Source organism: Ranitomeya imitator, chromosome 1 (genome assembly GCF_032444005.1).
Source record: "Ranitomeya imitator isolate aRanImi1 chromosome 1, aRanImi1.pri, whole genome shotgun sequence".
Taxonomy (NCBI): domain Eukaryota; kingdom Metazoa; phylum Chordata; class Amphibia; order Anura; family Dendrobatidae; genus Ranitomeya; species Ranitomeya imitator.
The window spans coordinates 702,915,948-702,941,128 of NC_091282.1; the positions used below are offsets into that span (position 1 = coordinate 702,915,948).

At 41.9% G+C, this 25,181-nt stretch overlaps 1 protein-coding gene across 1 annotated transcript in view; it reads left to right on the forward strand.

Moving 5' to 3' along the window:
* SPTB (spectrin beta, erythrocytic) overlaps positions 1–25,181 on the forward strand; it is a 114,280-nt gene that overhangs the window by 13,715 nt on the left and 75,384 nt on the right. Inside the window, exons 2-3 of the mRNA XM_069731709.1 lie at positions 20,115–20,306; positions 24,386–24,537. Coding sequence (XP_069587810.1) covers positions 20,162–20,306; positions 24,386–24,537 — 297 coding nt within the window. The 5' untranslated portion in view covers positions 20,115–20,161. The remainder of the gene's footprint in view (positions 1–20,114; positions 20,307–24,385; positions 24,538–25,181) is intronic.

Consider the following 25,181-nt stretch of genomic DNA (forward strand, 5'->3'; position numbering starts at 1 on the left):
GAATTGACGTGTAAAGTGAGATGACATCGAATGATGCCATAATTACCTCCCCCCTCAAATCAACCAATTCTAATTTCTTTAAGAAGTCCGTGGTGTCCCTAATATGAGTCCGCTTTTTTCGCAATAGGATTAAGAATCTTGTCCAGAAATGTCCCCATTCTACTAAAGACTGAGTCCACTCCTGACACTATTGGTCGCCCAGGTGGGTCGACCAATGTTTTGTGGATCTTAGGCGTTATATATAGTACAGGAGTCCTGGGGAATTCTAAACATAAATATTCCATCAATTCCTTATCAATTATATATATATAACGCCTAAGATCCACAAAACATTGGTCGACCCACCTGGGCGACCAATAGTGTCAGGAGTGGACTCAGTCTTTAGTAGAATGGGGACATTTCTGGACAAGATTCTTAATCCTATTGCGAAAAAAGCGGACTCATATATTAGGGACACCACGGACTTCTTAAAGAAATTAGAATTGGTTGATTTGAGGGGGGAGGTAATTATGGCATCATTCGATGTCCTCTCACTTTACACGTCAATTCAACACTCCTCTGGGATAAGGGTGGTAAAAAAGAAGCTGGAAACAATCCAAATATCAGACATAGGTAGAGTATTTGTTGTCAGCTTGTTGGAAATAATATTGAAGCGGAGCTACTTCCTGTTTGGTGACACGTTTTATGGCCAAAGGCGGGTACGGCGATGGGGGCTAATATGGCCCCCGCGTATGCGAATTTGGTGATGAGTGCCCTGGAGGAGGACCTTGTCTATGTGTCCCACCACTTCCGGCATGTTCTGGTGTGGTGGAGGTACATAGACGATGTCTTCCTCCTATGGAGTGGCACGGAAGAGGAACTTGAGGATTTTCATCAGTACCTGAATGCTATAGATGAAACCATCAAATTTACATTGACCTCATCCAGAACTGAACTACAGTTTCTGGATGTTCTAGTCAGACAAATGAATGGGGAGCTGATAACCACCTTATATGTGAAAGAAACCGACAGAAATAATTTACTAACGTATGACAGTCAGCACCCTCGCAGTATGATTAAATCAATTCCATTGAGTCAGCTGCTAAGGGTGCGAAGGATTGTCAAAAAAAGGGAAGAGGTAGATGAAGTTATGGATGTGTTGGTTGGCAAGTTCCTAAAGCGAGGCTACCCACAGAATATACTGCATAGAGCAAAAAATGTAGTCCAGAATAAAGACAGGAGGGAGTTATTGTGGGGAGGATTACAATACAAGAGGAAACCCATAAATAGAATACCATGTGTTATGACATATACGGAGGAGAGTGACAAAATAGCAGCGATAATTAAAAAACATTGGGGGATGTTGAGAAATTGCCTACCAGGCATAAAAGAACTTAAAGAGCCCCCGTTATTCTCATACCGTCGGGGAAACAATATTAGAGACTATGTGGTTAAATCTGACATTGGCCCATTAAAGAATAATTGTCAGAGTACACTTACTGGAACAAGTCAAAAAGGCTGTTTCCCATGCCTGTCGTGTGTGAACTGTACCTATATGCGGAAAGGTTCTACATTTGAGCATCCAGAGACACATAAAAAATACAATATAAAACAATTTTTAACATGTAACTCTGACCATGTAATATACCTATTAGAATGCCCCTGCAAATTGTGGTATGTGGGGGAGACAACTTGCGAGTTAAAAGTACGAATTAATAACCATCGACACTCAATTAGAAGGAAGCGGCTTGACCTCCCAGTCTCAAAACATTTTACAGAACTAGGCCACGTAGAGAAGGATTTAAAATTTAGAATAATTGACAAAATCCCTATACAGAGAAGAGGAGGGGACAGAGTATCACTTTTAAAGAAACAAGAATTGAAGTGGATTTATGAGTTAAATACCTTGAAACCAAAAGGACTCAATGTAGAATTTAGAATCAACCCTAGTATGTATTAGTATGAGTATGCCTAGGAATTGGATGTATAGTGGCTCCTAGTTGAGCACTTGGAATATATTGTGGATATAGGGTCTTATAATATCATTCCTATTTTTAATGGTTGTTTAATTATTTTGTAGATATGTCCTCGTGTCTATGGAGATATGCAACATGGCTACCCCTGCGGCGTATGGAGCATTACCACATGGAGGCGGATACTGAAATATTTTTCTTTATGATTTTTCTTTATGGTTTTCCGTATATTTCATGTCTTCAGTATATATACTGTCTGCCAATAGCTTTTTAATAAAGTAGAGCACAATGCAATTCATTGAAGCCGTCTTGTCCTCTTATGTATAGACATTTGGCAGTATGAAGGTGCTTGTATGTACCCTGATGCGAGGTCTTTGGCTCTTAGGGGCTATTTGACTAGCTCGAAGGGGCATGGGTGAGCGGAGACAGCCTGAGTAAGGTGTCGTCTGCTATACCATGGTGCGATCATAAATTACTTAGCCATATGAATGTCTTAGAGGATAGTGGTATGTTTTAAAGAAGTACGGTGTAAGCCACATGAAAGATGGCGGTACTGATTGAATTTGAATACATAGGCGCGAATGTAGTGCCTGTGGGAAGCGTGGAATTGGTTGCCACACCTAAAATGGCGTCGCGGCACTGACAAGTCCAGAGTGCGCAGGCGCAAGTGGGAATGTCCACAGGAGGCTCCCGGATTGGCTGGCAAGCTATGACAGACTAGTATGACGCTGTGACATGCGCAGAAGGAACTAGTGAATGCCGTGAATGGCGAACAGCGTCCTCCATGTGGTGTGCTCTGTGGGCAGTAGGGTAAGAGAGCGGGATAGAAGTAAATATGCATAAAAATATTAATCAATAACATATAGGTGTATGTACTCATTGGAATATATAAGAAGGAGGTTATTATCAATGATGAGAGGACATATAATGGTATTAATGTTAGCACTTTAGCACAAGGCACTTTTAGTATGGCACTAATATTGGATTTTACACATCGATTGATTATGTATATAATGAAATCTTATAAATAATAATGTAATTGACTGTAGATTATGTATATAAAAGCACAGCTATTGGTATCATTCACTGCTTGAAAAAGGCTCAGTGTGAGCCGAAACGTCGCTGCATGAGGATGTGGGCTGAATAAACCTCACTACTTTTCACTTTATGACATTTGGAGTGCTGCCTTCCTTTGCCTGTTTGTATACATTTGGGGATAGTGGACCACTTGACCCAGGAGGCCGGGCACCCACCGGTGAGAATTGTGCTGTTCCATTTTTGTCTTTATATATATATATATATATATATATATATATATATATATATATATATATATATATATTTATTTATTTAACTCAGTCATATATATAACTCAGTCATTACCCTTACTTTTTCATGTCATGGTTAGTAAGTGTTCAGCTATTTTTCTCCTACACTTGTAGTCCGTGTTATCAAGTGATGCCAGGGAGACATCGTAGTGTTATCAGACTACAGTGTATCACCATTACCTCATTCTCAGAAGTGGCCAGCTTGTAGCCATGAATGGTACGGGACAAAGCGTATCGTATGTTTCATTATCTTGCTTTGGGAAATACACTAATCATAATTATGTCCGACAACAGGACAAGTTTTCTTGGTGGCCAAGGATTCAGCGCGGACTTGCCAAATGCATAAATTGAGATCTTCTCTCCCAGTGGTGCATCTTCCCAGCCCTGGTTAGAACATTGTTTCGACACCCTTACCAGTCAGTTGCATAAAGGCCCCTATACCCATTAGACTACTGTCCCCTGGACCTGCCAATATCGACAACTGAGTGGACATTCTCATCTGTATGGAGGCACCAGCCAACTGATCGTCAGGGCTCCACTGGAGTTCTATATAAGAGAGCAATATTTTTTGGCAACTTTGACAGCTCCCAGGAGTTGTGTACATCTTCATCTTTTCCAGAAGCTTCCTGGACGTTTTGAGAGCATTTACCAGTATTGTGACACTACATTTTCTCCACAATGTGTGGTTGAACAAGGCTATCCTCAGCAATATCTTCCAATTGCCAGGGTTGAATACCTAGAGATCTGTCGTCTGATGAATAAACCACATTATCGGCTAAAAAAAATATATACTGTATTTAAAGACTACTTAAAGACTACTTTTTAACCCCTGAAAATCTTCTCAAAAGTCGGGTATCGTCTTATACGCCAGGTGTCGACTTATAGGGCAGGTGCGGAGTAATCTGCGGTCGCCGCATATTGTGGGGGGAGCGACCCCAATGACAAGGAGAGGGGGCACCTCACCGGGAAGGTGTAAGTTAAGCAGAGGCAGAGAAGAAGATAATAGGATACAAGGGCGAGCCAGATGAGTGAAAGAGGAGTATTTTTCTAAGCACAGCACCGCTCTCTCTCTTTTTTGAATAACGCTGGCATCCCAGACGCTGACAGTTTGCTTCACTTACACCTTCCTGGTGAGGCGCTGCCTCACCTCGTCATCGGGACCACTCCCCCGCCCCCCCCCCCCACTATGTCGACCGCAAATTGCTCCGCACCCACCATATAAGACGACACCCGGCATATAAGACAACCCCCGACTTTTGAGAAGATTTTATATTTTAACTGGAAAAGTTGGGGGTCGTCTTATACGCCCAGTCGTCTTATACGCCGGAAAATACGGTAATTTATTTTTTTTATTAGAAAGTACACAAAATGGCCTATCACTGGTTAGATGCTGCTTCCCCAACTATTGGAGAACTAAAGGCCAAAATGAATAATATAAGTTTACAAAGGGGGATTTATCTGAGAAAGGAATTCATTGTATACATACTGTATGATAGAATCTGGGGAGCATGGCTAGGCACCCCTGATCTGCCATCCTCTGTCTTACTCCAAGATAGAGTATTGGACCAGTCCTTGCTCCCTGTACATTGACCCTTGCACAATCAGGTGTGATTGGAAACCTATCTATTGCAATGTATGTCAATTCTATCTAAGTGTATCCTATTGCTTTGAGTCTAGTTTTTGTGTATATGTGATATTTTATTTGTAGTTCTGTAGGTTTTGGAAAGAAGGTTGCATTATCCTAATATGATTTTCCTTTTTATTATATTATGATTGACATTCATGTAAAATTACTTTTCCCTTCCAGTTTTTGCTAAAAAAAAAAAAAAGAGCACACAAGACCGTAGGGTGATACCTTAGTAAAAATATAGATGTGCTCACTTGAGACAGTTGTGGAAGGCACAACTCTGATGTGAGCTGATTTTGCACCGTGGTTGGGGGATAAAATCCTTTTCTTTTTTGTATTTGATGGTATGTTTAAAAACTGGAAAAAGTTTGCTTAATAAAAATGGATCTAATTAAAAAAAGAAAAGTACCCAAAATTACAAAACTCTATATAAATACAATTAACAAGCGAGGCAAGACATATTAAAAAGATATGATATGAAAGCGGAGAGAAATATTATCACAGTCACTCCCCGAGTAATCACGTGTGAAACGTATGTTGGAGTGCGGGGTGGCAGGAGCACAGGAACATGAATAGTGATGAGCGAGTATACTCGTTACTTGAGATTTCCCGAGCACGCTCGGGGGTCCTCCGAGTATTTTTTAGTGCTCAGAGATTTAGTTTTCATCGCCGCAGCTGAATGATTTACATCTGTTAGCCAGCTTGAATACATGTGGGTGTTCCCTAGCAACCAGGCAACCCCCACATGTACTCAGCCTGGGTAGTAGCTGTAAATCATTCAGCTGCGGCGATGAAAACTAAATCTCCGAGCACTAAAAAATACTCGGAGGACACCCGAGCGTGCTCGGGAAATCTCAAGTAACGAGTATATTCGCTCATCACTAATCATGAACAAGGGTCAGTAATGTGATGCTTAGTCACTTCTTACTAATAAGCTGTGAGTTGGAGATGTTAAGGGGTCCAAGCTCAAGAGCCAGGGTACTTCATAAACAGAGGGGAGAGACAAAGGCGTAGTCAGGTCACAGTATGGGTTCATGTTTCCAAGGTCAGAGTGCATCAAGGCAAAAGGGGTTATACAGATGGGTAGTCAAAAGGCAAATCCAGGGTCTAGCAACAAAGACTAGAATATCAGAGTACAGAGCAAACACACCACTGAGCTAAAAGTTACGACTGGCAATAGTCTCAGCATAGCCAGATAGCTAAATGGCCAAGCAATCATCCTGAAAGGGGCGACAATTGTGGGATTTTCAGCAGGTCCGGCCTAATTGGGCTGCAAGGAAATCACTTACACAAAACTGACAGCCCAGCACGCCTCTGCATACTATAGGACAACCGAGGTGTAACTAACAATGCTAACAGCCCAGCACGCCACGGCAATCTATAGGATGGCTGAGCTGTCACTCAGTGTGTGCCTGGGACACAGTGATCAGTGGGATAGTCCTTTTTTATTTCATATATCTACCTACATGTGCATATTTTGATTATATCCTTGCTGATTACATTACATCTGTTATTATTGTAGCAGCATGGTTCTTGCTCCTTGTATGCTTTGCTTTTATTCTTTATTGAAAGGATCAGGTTCTTGCCAGTACAGGTTGGGAATTTATCAAGGGCTTCACCAATACATTCTCACACTTTCCACATGTCCATTCATTATTCCTTATTAGAAGGAGTCAGTTCACTTCCGATATTGCTGCCACTTTGATGTACACGAACAGTGGATTTATCCAACCTGTTTCCATGTTTTTCTTATTCCTTATCGGAAGGAACTGGTTCTATTGAGCTTCATATGTTTTGTATTTCATGTTAATTGTTCTTTTATTGAGTTTTTTTTACCACTGTGTACTTTTTAGTAACATTTATTATATGTTTTTATTCAACTTTGTGGTTTTGTTCATCTGATTACAGAACTGTAGGTATTACACTGATTTTGTTTCTGTGTAGGGGACATGGTATAATGTTCTAGTCCCTTTTTGCCTTTCTTGTATATACAGTATGTTTCTTTGACACATGTGATACTGTTACACTCAGTGGTGTATTATCACTACTTATTACTGGTACTGCTACATTAAAGTGTATTACCATTTTCTGCTGAATGTATAATATGTTTTGCCATTATATGCATAATATTTGTGTGATAGGGAAATTGAGTACCCCGGGCCGGTCATTAGGTATAGTGCTAGGGGAGTAGTACCCCAAGTTGGCCACTAGATGGGGCACTCTAAGTAGTGTAGCAAACTGTTAGCTGTAGGAGGGGCATGGTGGGATAAGTAAGTGAGGTCTTCCCGGTTTTAGTGAGTTGGGGCCGGGGCGCCCGTGTGGAGCATAGGGCTGGCTAGCCCAGTGCAACACCATGCCCCGCAACGTTTGTCAGAAGAGTGGGCCCAGCAGTGAGTATCCAAGGGGCCAGAGTACAGAACGAAGCACAGCGACACCAGAGATAGCGGTGCAGTATAAGTGGGACTGCAGTGCTACGGGAAGACGACTAAGCAGAATGGGAGCAAGGTGTCCAAGATGTGGAAGATTTTTGCGTGGGCTGCTATTCTAAGGACCAGGGTGAAATGGCAGAGAATATCCCCACGAGCAGCAGGAATTTTGGGCATTGAGGACACTGAACCGTCCCGGGGACAGGCTTAGCGGCAGAGAGAAGAGGCAAGGGCAAGCGTTGCCAATTGTTATGATTGACTGTACCCTAAATAATGCTGTGTTAAGTAAAGAAGTTGAAGTTAAAGTGAAGCCGGACTGTGACTCTTTAATTGCAAAGCCTTCTGTAGGGAACACACTCTCGTGCCGGGAGATCCCAGACGACACAGAGAAGCAGCACCGAGGTACTCAGAGAAGAAAACATGATCTTGTGCTGGGAGGGGTCAGGGGGTGATACAGGGGTTACTGTCGGCCATGACAGCAGCCCTGGTCCCACCATCCTACCTCTGTATTCAGTTTTGGTGCTCATTTGGTTTCATTAGTAGGTTTATACCTTCTACTATACAATTGCCAGGGTTGCAGGACCAGCTGATGGCAGGGGTAAATAATTTCAGAAGAAGGGTTTCCTTTGTGATGTTGCTTGAGTAGCGCTGCAGTTATAAGTTGTAGTGCAGCAGTAGCACTCTGTGCATTGATGAGGCAAAGTTCAAAGCAAAACTTCTCTTTAATGTTCAACTAAAAAAACACAGTACACGCAGCCAGGAACCATATCCTCTGGATTACAGTCACTAAACACACCACCCCATCTCTGAACGGTTGCCGTGGTCGACTGCACCGCCGTGTTAATGTCTCTTTACTCTCAGCAATACACAGTACACGATATCCTCCAGATCGCAGCTGGGAACCATATCTTCCGGTTTACAGTCACTAAACATGCCAGTCCTCCCCCTGAGACAAGTTACTGTGGATGCTGTGGGTGCCAGGCTTTTCAGCTGCCTTGGCTGTTTGGCTCCGCTGGCCTGTGATGCCTCACACAGGTGGAGCTCTGCCGAGCCTTCTGCTTTGTACTCCTGCCAACACCAGACTTAACTGACTCTGATCCTGACACCCCCAAACCCTGTACTGCAGGGTTTTCAACTTGAAAGAGTTTTTAACTTGAAAGCCCAGCAGGTTTTCTTAAATATGCCCTGGACAAACACTTACGGTACTTTTTATTTCACATTGCAATCACAACTACGCCTGTGACTGCAATGCACTCTCATGGCCTCAATACACCTCCGTGCGCATCCTGGGGGGAACATACAATGACCCTCACATGTAACACCAGTCACTGCCTCACATAGTACAGTACAGATCACTGATCTTTGAGGCTGTGACTGCAGGAAAGTAGTGTCTAGATGAGGTACATAACGAATATATTTTGGATGTACCCAAAATATCCCATCTATGTAGTGAAAATTAAAGCCAAGCAGCAAGTTGTACAGATGGAAGTTAGAAGGGTTATTTTCATCTTCATGGATGGATGTAATTGGATATACAGTGGGCTTGGAAAGTATTCAGACCCCTTTAAATTTTTCACTCTTTGTTTCATTGCAGCCATTTGGTAAATTCAAAAATGTAAAAAAAATTTCACACATTAACGTACACTCTGCACCCCATCTTGGCTGAAGAAAACTCAGAAATTAAATTTTTGCAAATGTATTAAAAAAGAAAAACTGAAATATCACATGGTCATAAGTATTCAGACCCTTTGCTCAGTATTGAGTAGAAGCACTGTTTTGAGCTAATACAGCCATGAGTCTTGGGAATGATGCAACAAGTTTTTCACACCTGGATTTGGGGATCCTCTCCAGTTCTGTCATGTTGGATGGTGAGCGTTGGTGGACAGCCATTTTGAGGTCTCTCCAGAGATGCTCAATTGGGTTTAGGTCAGGGCTCTGGCTGGGCCAGTCAAGAATGGTCACAGAGTTGTTCTGAAGCCACTCCTTTGTTATTTTAGCTGTGTGGTCAGGGTTATTGTCTTGTTGTAAGGTGAACCTTTGGCCAAGTATGAGGTCCAGAGCACTCTGGAAGAGGTTTTCATCCAGGATATCTCTGTACTTGGCCGCATTCATGTTTCCTTCAATGGCAACCAGTCGTCCTGTCCCTGCAGCTGAAAAACACCCCCATAGCATGACGCTCCACCACCATGATTCACTGTTGGGATTGCATTGGGCAGGTGATGAGCAGTGCCTGGTTTTCTCCACACATACTGCTTAGAATTATCACCAAAAAGGTCTATGTTCATCTCATCAGACCAAAGAATCTTATTTCTCATAGTCTGAAAGTCCTTCATGTGTTTTTTTTTTAGCAAACTCTATGCGGGCTTTCATATGTCTTGCACTGAGGAGAGGCTTCGGTCAGGCCACTCTGCCATAAAGGCCCGACTGGTGGAGGGCAGCAGTGATAGTTGACTATGTGGAACTTTCACCCATCTCCCTACTGCATCTCTGGAGCTCAGCCACAGTGATCTTGGGGTTCTTCTTTACTTCTATCACCAAGGCTCTTCTCCCATGATTTCTAAGTTTGACTGGGTGGCCAGGTCTATGAAGACTTCTGGTGGTCCCATGCTTCTTCCATTTAAGGCTATGTGCACATGTTGCGGATTCTCTGCGGATCCGCAGCGTTTTTTGCAGTGCAGAAACGCTGCAGATCCGCAATTAATTTACAGTACAATGTAAATCAATGAGAAGAAAAAAAGCTGTGCACACGTTGCGGAAAATCCGGTGCGGAAATGCTGCGGTTTAAAAGAAGTAGCATGTCACTTCTTTTTTGCGGATCTGCAGCGTTTTTGTACCCATTCCATTCTAGAAATCCGCAAGAGTAAAAAACGCAGCAAATCCGCAAAAAAACACAGCAAAAACGCACAAAAAACAAATCCGCAGCTGCGTTTTCTGCCAGGAGAGGCAGACTCTGCACCAGAAATTCCCAAGGCTAATCCGCAACGTGTGCACATAGCCTAATGATTATGGAGGCCACTGTGCTCTTAGGAACGTTGAGTTCTGCAGAAATTCTGTTCTAACCTTGGCCAGATCTGTGCCTTGCCACAATTCTGTCTCTGAGCTCCTCGGCCAATTCCTTTGACCTTATGATTCTCATTTTGTCTGACGTGCACTGTGAGCTGTGAGGTCCTATATAGACAGGTGTGTGCCTTTACAAATCAAGTCCTATCAGTTTAACACAGCTGGACTCCAATGAATGAGTAGAATCATCTCAAGGAGGATCAAAAGGAAATGGACAGCATGTGACTTAAATATGAGTGTCTGAGCAAAGGGTCTGAATACTGATGACCATGTGATATTTCAGTTTTTCTTTTATATTAAATATGCAAACATTTCAACATTTATGTTTTTTTCAGTCAAGATGGGGTGCAGAGTGTACATTAATGAGAAAAAAAATGAACTTTTCTGAATTTACCAAATGGCTGCAATGTAACAAAGAGTGAAAAATTTAAAAGGTTCTGAATACTTTCTGTACCCAATGTATAACATCACTGGTGATCACTGTATTATTTGCACACTGACATATATATATATATATATATATATATATATATATATATATATATATATATATATATATATATATATATGTATGTGTATATATATATATATATATATATATATATACCGTATATATATATATTATATACCGTATATATATACACAGAGCTACTGTGTGTAATGTCGCTGGTGATCACTGTATTACCTGTACACTGACACTATATACAGAGCTCCTGTGTATAATGTCACTGGTGATCTCTGTATTATCTCGACACTATACACATCTCCTCTGTATAATCTCACTGGTGATCACAGTATGATTTGTACACTGACACTAAATATAGGGCTTCTGTGTATAATGTCATGGGTGATCACTCATTACATTAAACCCAGGAACTCTGTATATAGTGTACAGGTAATACAGGGATTGCCATTGACATTATATATGAAGGAGCTCCCACTATGTCTAATTACACCTTCATCCACTATGAATCTCTCAGGAAGACATTGCGCCATGTCATAATTAGTGGATACGTAAGGCGGCCGTTAACCACCTTTGAAACTTTGTGCTCTCAAACAAGAGTACCGAAAAAGGTGCTTTCCATCCTCTATAATATGCTACTCATAATATATTACACTGAAAAGAGCTTTTCTGCTGAAATGGGAAAAAGAATTGGGCCACTCTTTTTCTAATTCTCAAATTAATCTAATTTACAAATCTACGTTCGGCCCTTCAGAATGTGTGAAAGCTCAAGAAAATAATTACAAAATAACCCACTGGTACACAACTCCTCTCCTGCTGCATAAGTGGTTCCCTAGGACACCTGATAAAGTATATGCTGGAGATGTGAAAAAGACAGGTTCATAACTTCATATTTGGTGGTCCTGTCACATTATACAAAAATTTGGGAAAATCGTATCTCAAACGTTAGATGAAGTGATACGTTTTCGTGTAGAACTAACACTGGAACACATTTTCCTAAAATCTCCCGACAGTCCCAAATAAAAAAACATATCTAGATAGGCCTCCTTTATTATGACAGCTGGTAAGCTTCTAGTACCCACTTAATGGCACACGTCTAATATTCCAAGTAACAATCAGCTATTCCTTAAGATTGACCAACTGTATTGTACTGAAGAACTAGCAGCGCTTTCCAGACATCATTTTTCCTCCTTTACACATGTCTGGAACTCCTGGGTAACTTTTAGGAACTCGGATAAATTTATATCCTTATGTGTGCTGGATTCCACACCTTGATTTCGGACATGACCGATTCACCAGCGGACCCATTTCCCTTCCATCTTCCCTGCCCCCTCCCCCTTTCCATGACACCGTCCTTTAGTTCCATTTACCCCTTTGTGTCCTTTGTTTCTAGTTGGCTTCATAACTATCTAATGGCGACTTTTTGATCCCCAGAGTTTCAGCTAACCAACTTTATTTGGTTTATTTGTTAATAGAAATCAAAAATCTTTCATTTTCTGTATTAATGATGTTTTGACGGAGGCAATTATTTTTTATTTCTGGCATTTTAGGTACTTTACTAGATGTCATTTATTCCTTTGAGACTTAATTGTTTAAAAAAAAGTGAAATTTCTGTGCCTCTTCTGTTTTTCGAGTTTATCCTAGTTGATTCTTTGTTTGCTGATGTCAACCATCTTATGATTCTCAATAAATAAAACATTGAAAACAAAACACCATTGACATTACACACAGGAGCTCTGTATACAGTGTCAGTGTAAAAGTAATACAGGGATTACCAGTGACGTAATGCACAGTAGCTGTCAATATACTATGTAGTGTTTAGTGTGCATGTAATACACTGACTCACCAGTAACTTCTCTAGTTGAAGTCCTTCATCTTCGCTTTTCTTCTTCATACAGCACAGACCGCCATCACTTCTTCCAGCCAGGACTCATCTCTGCAGGAAATAACACAGTTATCAATAGCTGATCACTTCTAGAGCACATTCCCCACTTTTTCCCCAACTTCTACACTATGTCCAACGCTGGGTGCAGAAACTCTGCAACATCAAAAACTCATTAAATGCTCATTATCCTATCTTCTGTCCATTTTTTAGCTCCTCTTAGCTGACTTACAACTACATACCACATCAAAGTTGAATGTACAGAAACAAAGCGCCTGCAAAAGTGTAACAGAGCAAAATTTTAACTAAGTCCAATTGCAAAAATGAAATTTAGCCTAAAATATATGCATTTAATGGGAACCTGTCATCTCAGACAATCTTGTTTATCTGCAGATATGGGGTTAATATGCAGGTAAGTAGTGTTACTATGCTGCTCAGTTGCCTTACTGAAAAGGTGGCTATTGGGAGAAAATTAACTTATTTCCTCTTGGGAGCCACCGCCTTTCAGTCATTGGGGCTTGTATGAAGCAACTACAGTCACTGCTTACTGATCCTCTCATTATACTGCTGTAAGCACACCCTGGCACTTTGATTGACAGCCGACTCTGCACAGATACACTGCACCACTAGCTGGCAATCAAAGTGCCAGGACGTGCTTACAATATTTTTTTCAAGCACTTGCTTGAAAAAGATCATGTAGATCGAAATGTCACCACAGAGGGCAGAATAAAGGAACAGCGATTTTTCACCAACGTATGAGGTGCTGTCTTTATTCTCTATTTGAATGTTTGGATATTTTCCGGGAAGGAATCTCTGGAGTTGACGTGCGCCTCTCTTGTGGGTAATAGTTAACCCTTTATTTGCTATGAGGTGCTGTGAATTGTTTATTCTGTGCTTACAATATTGTGAGCAGTGCTGTGAATGTTGACTGGAGTCGCTTAATGCAAGTCCCTATGATGGAAAAGCCGGCAGCTCCAGGGAAGAAATAAGTTAATTTTCTCTCAGTAACCGCACTTTCATTAAGGCGGCTGGGCAGCATAAAAAATTGTTGCCAAATGTGGACAACCCTTTTAACAGATTAACAGTTAAAGTGAAGCTAACTGGTATGGATGCTAGGTGCTAGACTGATATTGATAAAGGACAGGTCATCAATATATTGTGCTCAGACAGCCTTTTAAATGCATGAAAAACTTATGAGCTCTTCTGACTTTTCTGTTTTAATGAACACTTGCATTGCCTATAAAATAGTAATTCTAGTCATTACCTTGGGCTGTTCCTCAGTGATTCCTCCTCCTAAGCGTACAGCATGGTGTTACATTACTCTTGTCTAAAGTGTCTATTCCTTGGTGCTCTGCTGCTGGTGTCTATTTTTTTCTTTTTTGCAGTATGTAAGAGCGTAATAGACACCGTCAGTTCACATATAGACAATACAACTAGTACTGATTGAATTTTGTTCCCCTTGAACTAGACCGTGCATGTAGAGCCTCATATTTCATCACCCTCCAATATTAGAAAGCAATGACTGGAACTTGATCAGTACATAAATACACCCTGAGTAAGAGGGAATGCGTCCTGGGCAGGAAGGATTGTGAAACCTTATGATATGGCTGTCTGTGACATCTACTCATGTTTACCATTAGTCATGGACTACTGCTGATGTGCTTCTACAAATCCATTCATCCATTCTCGAAGAATAAAAGGTGTACTGATACGCGTGTTGTGGAAGAGGACAGCAAACCTAGGTGTTTATGATACATGGCTGACATAGTGTATGGAGCATACAGTTGTGGCCAAAAGTTTCGAGAATTACAAAAATTTTCTGTTTTAGTGTTATTAGATCTTTTAGTTGGATACTTCTTTGGTTACTGAAGTATAATTACCAGAATTATCAGATATATCAACTTCATGTAAAGACTCAATATTTATAGGGTTGAGCCTTATTTTTGTAGACTTTTGCCCTTCACCCTGGCATCTTGCATATCCGCTTCTGGGCCATATCCCATTCTTCTGTCATCACATCAGTGCTTGGAGTTCATCACAATTCCCTGGGGGGGGGGGGGGGTTGTTGTTCACCCTCTTTTTGAGGATTGACCACTGGTTCTCACTGAGATTGAGATCTGTAAAGTTTCCTGGCATTGGACCCAAAGTTTCAATGCTTAGTTCACCAAACAGCTTAGTTATCGCATTTACCTTGTGACATAGTCTTTATTATGCTTAAAAAAACATTCATCACCAAATTGCTCCTGCATGATTGGAAGAAGTTGCCCTTGGGGGATGTGTAGATGTGCAAAATTTTGGGGGGCCCTTGAGAGTCTGCCCTGGCTCCTCCTGAGTGCCTCCTCCACCCCTCAAACAGTCCACAGTCCCACCGCCCTCTCTTGGAAAAACTCCACTCCTGCACCACATCCCTACCTATCACACACTTACAGTTCCCATCAGCACATGAATAGTCAGCAGCTTTTTTTTGGGCCAAAAGATTTTTTTTAATCCGTCACCATGACAAGGTAGACTCTTTTGCCTGGGTTCTACTCTACTGTAGCATACTAAACATTTGTTAAAATATCCAATACAATTTAAGTATATATTTATTTTTAATTTTTTTAAATGACCAATAATATCACAAAGAAAGAACAAACACCGCCACACCATGACCAGACTACGTATTACCCCATAGTAACTGAATAATACCACATACAAGGAAGAAATACCTCCACACCATGACAAGATCACATATTATCACATACTAGACAAATAATAGCACATACAAGGAAAAAATACCGCCACACCATGACTAGATCACATATTACCACCACATAGTAACCGAATACTACAATACTGATCATTAATTTAAAAAAAACAATACTATTATCACCATAAGTGCCATTGTACACAGAAGATCTGTACTTAGTACACAGTGTCCGTCCATGTACAGGCAATGTACAAGTAATACAGAGATCACCGGTGACATTATATACAAGACCTCTGTATATAGTGTATAGTGTACAGGTAATACAGTAGCCACCAGTGAAATTAAACATAGAAGATCTGTATACAGTGTACAGGTAATAGTCATCACCAGTGACATTATACACAGGATCTCTGTATATAGTGTCAGTGTACAGGTAATACAGTGATCACCGGTGACATTATACACAAGAGCTCTGTATATAGTATACAGTATATAGCCTAAGTGTACAGGTAACACACTGAATCGCCAGTGACGTCTCTAGTTGAAGTCTTTCATCTTCGCTTTTCATCTTCATCCAGAGCACACCGCCATCACTTCTTCCAGCAAGGACTCGTCTCTGCAGAAAATAACACAATTATCTAGAGCACATTCCCCAATTTTTCCCCAAACTGTACACTACGCCAGATGAATAAAAAAAGCGACCATGTCACCCTGCACAGTAACAAGACCTCTCCTCCCCCACACTGAAAACAGTATCCTCAAAAATAATATCCTTTAATTAGTCCCTACAGTAATAATATCCCACATTTTGGACCCCACATGTCCACCCATTCTGCCTCATGTCTCTCCATATTGCTCCCATAGTCATCAATAATAATATTATGTGCCCCATAGTCATAAATAGCAGTATAATGCACCCCTTATAGTGCACCCCCATAGTAGTATAATGTACCCCATAGTCATATATATAGTATAATGCATCCACATAGTAGTATAATACACCCCCATTGTAATATGCCGCCCCATAGTGGTATAATGCACCCCATAGTGGTATAATGCAGCCCTATAGTGGTATAATTCACAACCATAGTGGTATAATGCACCCCTATAGCCGTATAATGCACCTCCATAGCAGTAGAATGCACTCCCATAGCAGTATAATGCACCCCATACCAGTATAATGCACCCCCATACCGTGCCTCAACAAAAAAAAAAGTTTTTCCTCACCTGGCCAAGCCCCAGCGGTGTCCTGCTCTCCGAGTCAGCTGTAGGGCACAGCGTCGTTCTGGTGTATGACAGTGACGTCATACATCGGCGACATGCACGCTGATGTCACATAATAGTATAATGCACCCCCATAGTAGTATAATGCAGCCCTGTAATATCATGCACCCCCATAGCAGTGTAATGTACCCCCATAGTGGTATAATGCACCCCCATTGCGGTGTAATGCACCCCCACAGCCATATAATGCACCCCATAGTATAATACACCCCATACCTGTATAATGCACCCCCTTTCCCTCAATCCCCCATAGTAGTATAGTGCACCCCCATACCAGTATACTATGCCCCATACCGTGGCTTTACAAAAAAAAAAGTTTTTCCTCACCTGGCCAAGCTCCAGCGGTGTCCTGCTCTCCGAGTCAGCTGAGGCACGCAGCGTCGTTCCGGCATATGACAGTGATGTCATACGTCAGTGACATGCACACTGGCGTCACCTATCGGTCTCTGATTGGCTGGTAGCTGTTAACTGTTGCCATGTGGGAGGAATCTCCTGCACAGCAAGAGATTTTAACTGATCTGCGTCGGAGAATGTGCGATCAGTTTCTGAAGCGTCAGCATACTGTCGCTGGGGCCTGGTGAGCAGAACAGAGGGGTTCCGCTGTGGGCTCCCTCTGCTCATCGGGCCCCATAGGCCAGTAAGGGCAGTAATGCCCTGATGGCGGCTCTGTACTTGGGACTGTTGTACAACAAGAATTTTCTCCACCTTTTCTCAAGGGCATCGCACTTGGCCAGCCAAAGTTTGCTTTACACCCTAAAACTGACTGTTTGTGGATGAGTGTTTGGCTTATCATTTAGAGCTGGTTATGTTACATGACTTGTCAAAGGGTTGGACAATGACATTAAAGGGCAGATATCTCTTCAATTTGCACATTTTTCTCCCATGGACCATTGATAGCGATGAGCAAACGTGCTTGGGTGTTATCAGCAACAACACCTGCAAGAATTGCCTAACAAACAGTTTCTGCATGTGTTGAACAGCCGTGAGACATGCAGCGGCAGGGACTTGAACATATTTTTCAAACACGTCGAAGACACTCTGTTAGCACCTGAGCATCCTCAGATAACACCTTATCCCAGCAGGTTCTCTCATCACTAGTCATTACCTGTAATACTTCATATTCAACTAGTCTCATTAAGGAAACCTATATTTCCCGAGAGTTAAGAAAATAGCAGCATTAACTGGGAATATGTGGGTAAGGCCTCTTTCACACGTCAGTGTCTCCAGTACGTGTGGTGACAGTTTTCACACGTACCAGAGACACACACACAGACCCATTCAAATGAATGAGTCTGTGCACATATCTGTTTTTATCACGGATCGTGTGTCCAAGTGACCCACACATAGACATGTCCATTTTTGTGCAGCTGCATGGATCACATGAAACCAATCAAGTCAATGGGTCCGTGTGAACACGTACTGCACACAGATGCCATCCGTGTGAGGCATCAGTATCACACGGACGGTGCTAAAACCAGCTCTCGTCATTCTTCCCTGCTCTGCCGGCGATCGGCACGAGCAGAGGAGAATGATGTCCGGGATAAATAGTTTTCAACCTAGATGGTGTCAAGATGCGACCATCCCGGCTGAAAACTACTAGTGAATGAGCTGCTGAGAGTGATGGGGGTAAGAGTCCCAAAAGCCCCCACCTGCTGTCATCGTTCGGAAATCATCCTCCTCTGCTCTCGCCGATCGCCGGCAGAGCAGGGGAGAATGATGAGAGCCGGCTTCAGCACCAGCCGCCAGGGAAGAAGCGCTGCAGTAAGCGCTGTTCTCTGGCAGCCGTCTGTGTGGTACTGATGCGGCACACAGGTGGCAAACAAGTGTGCCGCACGTAGTACACACATGGACACGGATATCTCCGGTACCGTTTTTTCTGGTACTGGAAATATGAGGACATGTGAAACCAGCCTAAATTTGCACTGATCTCCTACCCCTTGGGTTTATGGCAGCACTTAGTCTTTTTTAAAATTTATTTCCTCCTTGGAGGGATTTTCTGGAACACCTGATAAAAAATAGCTAATAGCTGCGGAGATTCGGACCCCATTCACGGTCCCCAAAAGTTTGCTTCCTTTGCTGCCACAAATAATATTCTGTACATTGAGTTTGTCCCTACTTGATTACCCGACAATGTCATTATTGATGTCCTGCTCATTGTCCACCTCTAGCCAAGTTTTACAAATGTGCTGGCACCAATACCGCCCAGACGCTGCCAGGGATTATTGCTAATGGCAAGCAATGTACATGACATCAGTGTTGACATCCCACTTATTGTGGGAGTTACCAGGCAGGCATCGATCACCTGTAAAACATATGATCTGACGCAGGAAGTGAGGCAAGCTGGTGGGGTCACTTGATCGGGAGCCAAATCTTGGCAGCAGTAAGGTATTTTCATGGGGTGAGAATTATAAAGTTGCTTAGGGTTGCATGTAGACAATTTTGTAAGATAAAAACTTATTTTGGAAAAAACTTTAAAACAGCTCAGGATGTGCTTTAGGCCCATACAGTGGGTTAGCCATGCTTGATATTTTGGTATGATATTAGTCTCTTCCATGTGACGGAGCCTCCAGAGAGTATTTCTGAACTTTTTAGAGACAGTCATATTTTTATACACAGAGTCAGATAAGGTCTGACAACTTTCTTCCTAGCCTTTTACTACCACTAAGGATGATATGAAAGCCCCTCATACACTTTAGATAGTTGTGGGATGAACAATGGTTCTAACCCAATGTTCAGGTACACAGGTATATTCTCTAAGGCTGCCGTCACACTAGCAGTATTTGGTCAGTATTTTACATCAGTATTTGTAGCCAAAACCAGCAGAGGAACAATCAGAGGGAAAGTATAATAGAAATATATGCACCACTTCTCGATTTATCACCAACTCCTGGTTTTGGCTTACAAATACTGATGTAAAATACTGACCAAATACTTAACGTGTAAACATGGCTAAAAAAAGAGCTCCTGTCAAACATGTCTGGCTTATCTCTTTAAGAACAAAAGGATTGGCAGTCTGAAATCAGACATGTTGAATCCTTCTGTCTCCCAACATCACCTCTCAGGAGACAGTGTGGAGCCCCCCTATACACAATAGGATTTCGTCTGAAGCCATCGATATGGGTTTGACTGATATTAGACTAATGTGAACGGGGGTCTTAAGTGGGAGGTATCAAAAGAAGTTTCTCGAGAAGTCATTGTGCACCTTGGGCCACAAGAACTTTCGGTGGGAACTGATGTAAACGTTTTTCAAAACTGGCCCTAAATTTTTTTTTCGGTTTAGCAATATGAAATGTTGTGAAAGTCTGGGGCGTTATATTTCATTTTTTTATTTTTAACTTTACGCACATTTTATGCACAGAAGTCTTTACATTTCTGTTACTCATTTTACAATTTTATTCTGCAGGAATGAACAATTGATGTGAGAAAGTAGTCAAGCAAAAGAGGAAGAAAATGCAGACCACCGATTTTGACAACTTGGAAATTGAGCAGCAATACAGCTTGGTGAACTCTCGCTGGGAGACAACAGAAGATGACCTGGACAATGATAATAGTTCTGCTCGCATGTTTGAAAGATCAAGAATTAAGGCTCTTGCAGGTAACATCGTCAGCGCCCTGAAAATAATTTCCTAATATTGTGTTATTTGTACGATTGCACTTCTTAGTAAACAGAATGTATTGGTCGGTTAAACTACCTCCACCAACCAAAAAATTCATTGACATGTTACGGGTTATCCAGGACTATATCATTTTTTCACTAAGAGACCTAAGAACTATCCGGCAGGTAGTTACTAACTACCTACCTGTTGTGGTGGCGCTGATCTCTGCCGGCACAGATCAATTGTATAACACACCTGCCAGCAATTGAGCAGCTTCTGCTGATGTCACATTGGCAGAGCAATGGTTTCTCTTCTGCTCTGCTCTATTGATAGGGTGTCACTACCGACATCATGCTGATTGATAACTAGCTCCCTGCTGCCAAACTACAGGAAGCCGGATGTCAATCAGCATGACATCAGCAGTCACCCATTGTCGACAGAGCAGCAGAGCTGCTCTGTTGATGCTGAGCAGCTTAATCGCCGGAAGCAGCATTCGGTGACTCCTCTGTGCTGGCGCCGAGTAGAGCAGTCAGGTAGTTAGTACCTACCTGCCTGTTAGTTTTTAGGCCCATAGTAAAAAAAAATTATAGTCCTGGGCTAGCCCATTAATGGCATTAACAATATTTACTGAGCTAATGTACCCCCCTATTCTGAATCTCTAAATTGGTAGGAACCACCAAACAGTCCCCTGTCTGCAAAAAAACAAAACAAACACAAAGCAGCAAATCAAGTGCTACAGGTCACAGAGCTCCGAGGTGATTTTTAATGTTCTTATAGAAGGGGCGTACAGGATTTCTTATAATACACACCTTAGATTACAGGATCTTTTTTATAAATGGGAGAAAATTAGCTTTAGGGCTCCTGCAGACGAGCGTATGAGAAATTGTCAGCGTTCATCCAGAAGATTTTAAAATAATTTTCATCTGTGTGCCATCCGTGTCCGTTTTTTTTTATGTCCGTGTGCGATCCATTTTCAAAGAAAAATGTACAGATCAAATACACTCCCTGACAGAAGTTATGTCGCTTATCCAGGTTATGTAAATAAAAGCTTATAACCTGGCATTAAATTCATCCATTGGTTGTATAAATTATTCTTTTGAAAGCTGAAACCCTCCGACATGTGGTTTAGGTTAAGTAAAATTGCCATCAATGCAGAAATATTGATCAGTTAATGGACACAGAATGGTCAGATTTTGGCAAGACAAAAGTTTTGTCGCCCACAGAAAGTAATGTGATATTCAAACAAATAATTACGGTAACTTAAAATACAAATATATGTTGCATAACATTGGTGAATGAAGTTGTGGTGCTATTAGTCATATTTAATATTTTGTGTGACTTCCATGAGCTTGAAGGACTGCATCCATGCGGTTCAACAATGATTCATACAATTTATTAATGAAGTCATCAGGAATAGCAAAGAATGCAGTCTTACATGCCTCCCAGAGTTCATCTAGAGTCTTTGATTTTCTCTCCCAAGCTTCCTCTTTCATTCTACCCTAACCATGCTCAATGATGTTCATGTCTGGTGACTGGGCTGGCCAGTCCTTGAGCACTTTGATCTTTTTTGCTTGGAGGAACTGTGTTGTAGAGATGGATGTATGAGATGGAGCACCATCCTGCTGCAGAATTTGACCCCTTTTATGATTTGGAATATTAGAGGTAGCTAATACTTATTGATATTTTAGGCTATTGATATTGCCTTTCATCTTGCAAATGTTTCGCACACCCCCATGCTGAATGTAACCCCAGACCATGATCTTTCCACCACCAAATTTAACTGTTTTCCATACAGGCTCCAGTAGGTCTCCTACAGTATTTGCGGCGGTGGTGTAATTCTACTGAAGATTCATTAGAGAAATCCACCTTCTGCCACTTTTCCAGCATTCATCTCTTTAGCTGGCTGTGGAACTTTGCAAATGCCACACGGTTTTTTATTTGCCTTTTGTTTAGTGCTGGCTTCTGGGCACTGATTTGACTATGGAGGCCATTTGGAGACAGAATCCTACAAACTGTTTTAGTTGACACAGGACTTGAGGTGACCAGGCCTGTTGGAGCTCTGCTGCAGTGGAAGAGGGGCTTGCTTTGGATTTTCTAACCAACAAATGTTCCTCCTGAGCAGTTGTCTGCCGGACCTGGGCTTGTCAAACACATCTCCAGTCTCTTCAAATCTTGTTTTAATTCTTTGTACTTGACGCTGAGACACATTAAAGGTGCCAGCCACCTCTCAAGTGGATCTGGTCTTCAGCCTCTTGATAATCCAGGCTTTGGTCGCAGGGTGGATTTTTGTCATGTTGTCAGAGCTCAAGTTGCAGTTCAAGTGAAGGTCTGGGTGCTGGTTTCTTTTTATACACACACAATAATTAACCTATCATTTACTGAGCACAGGTAAAGATGTAAACTAGGATTGGGTGCATTATATGACCAGACGACAAAACTTTTATCTTGCCAAAATCTGACCATTCTGTGTCCATTAACTGATCAATATTTCTGCATTGATGCCAATTTATTTTCTTAACCTAAGCCACATTTTGGAGGGTTTCAGCTTTCAAAAGAATAATTTATACAACCGATGGATGAATTTAACGTCAGGTTATAAGCTTTTAATTACATAACATGGATAAGCGACATAACTTCTGTCAGGGAGTATAGTGTACAGTTTCCTAGGTTTATAATAGAAATCTATCCTTAAAAAATCAAATGTTCTGTGTGAGATCCATTTTTTTTTCTTTACACACCCATAGACTGGAATAGGTGAGTTTCATCCGACCCTCGGAAGAAAGTAGTGAATGCTGTGACTTTTTTCTCAGGACAGTTGGACGGAGAGAAAATGTGTCCATCTTAAAAGCCCTATTGAATAACATGGGTCAGTGTGCTGTCCGGTCACAAATCAGACCCTGCACATCCGATTTATACGCTCGTTTGCATGATCCCTTAAATACCAGACTTAAAGTGCCTTAAAAAAAAAATCCACCACAGTGCCAAAAACAGTTTTCTACCTATAGAGATGAGAAGCGAATATGCAACTCCACTCCTCTATATGTAATGGAGAAACCCCACTGATGTGGATTCTTTCACCATTGTAAGGCAGTGACCTGTGTCACAGATAGGGGGTCACTGTATATTCTCCCCAAGATGCCCATGGAGGCGTATTGAGGCCATCTGGGTACATTGCAGTCACAGGCGTAGCTGTGATTGCAATTGTGAGGCAGTGACCGATGTCACAGGTAAGGGTGGCTGTATGTTCTCCTCAGGATGTCCATGGAGGCCATGAGAGTGCATTGCAGACACAGGCATTGCTGTGATTGCCATGTAGACTAAAAATAAGTATAAGTCTTAGACATGCTAGTTGTTCAAGGCAGATATAGGGAAAACCTGCTCTGGGTTTTTGTGTTTTGAACCAGACTGCAGATGGTAGTAGTGCAGTTCGTTTCATTCCTGGCCCGGGTTTTCCACGTGACCCAAGGCCACAGGTTGCTAGTTAAGAACCCTTCAGTATAGGGTTTGGGTGTGTTAGAGCCAGAGTCAGTTTGGTGCTTGGAGGAGTACACAGCAGTCGGTTCTGCAGAGCTTCACACTGTGTGAGGCAACACAGGCCAGCGGAGCCAAACAGCCAGGGGAGCTGAGACGCCTGGCACCCACAGCATACACAGTGGTGCAGTCTCTCATGGTAACTGGTCTTGGAGGTGGACTGTTTTGTGCCCGGCAGTGAACTGGAGGTAGACTGTCCTGTGCCCAAAGGAGGAATGGCATGTTTAGTGACTGTAAACTGGAGGATATGGTTCCTGGCTGTGATCCGGAGGATATTGTGTACTGTGTAAAGCTGTGAGTAGAACATTAACATGGTGGTGCAGTTGCCCACAGCAACCGGTCTCAAGAGGTGTACTGATGTGTTTAGTGACTGTATTCCAGAGGATATGTGCCCGGCTGTGATCCGGAGGATATCGTATGCTGTGTTTACATGAGTTGAACATTAAAAAGACTTTTGTTTTGAACTTTGCTGGGTCACAGCCTCATCACTGCTTAATTGTTCTACCGTGGCACCACACCATATAAACATTTCACACCTTTATTTCAGATGAACGTGAAGCTGTGCAGAAGAAGACGTTTACTAAATGGGTGAATTCGCATCTGGCGTTTGTGAGCTGCCGTATATCTGATCTCTATTTGGACCTAAGAGATGGGAGAATGCTGATAAAACTGCTGGAGGTGCTCTCAGGAGAACGGCTGGTAAGTCTCCCTGGCTGGAGCAGTGGGTGGGCTGAGGATCTGGTCTTTTGTAGGGAATCATTAGTGATGTGAATGACCGTATAACCGTCGTGCTAAACTTCAGGGGGTTTGCAGATTTGGTGCGGATCTTTCTGCAACGTACAGTACAGACCAAAGGTTTGGACACACCTTCTCATTTAAAGATTTTTCTGTATTTTCATGACTATGAAAATTGTACATTCACACTGAAGGCATCAAAACTATGAATTAACACATGTGGAATTATATACCGTACTTAACAAAAAAGTGTGCAACAACTGAAAATATGTCTTATATCCTACGTTCTTCAAAGTAGCCACCTTTTGCTTTTATGACTACTTTGCACTTTCTTGGCATTCTCTTGATGAGCTTCCAGAGGTAGTCACTGGTGTGCCCTGTCAGGTTTAATAAGTGTGATTTCTTGCCTTATAAATGGGGTTGGGACCATCAGTTGTGTTGTGCAGAAGTCTGGTGGATACACAGCTGATAGACCTACTGAATAGACTGTTAGAATTTGTATTATGGCAAGAAAAAAGCAGCTTCTTAAAAAAAAAAAAATGAGTGGCCATCATTACTTTAAGAAATGAAGGTCAGTCAACTCTGAAAAATTAGGGAAACTTTGAAAG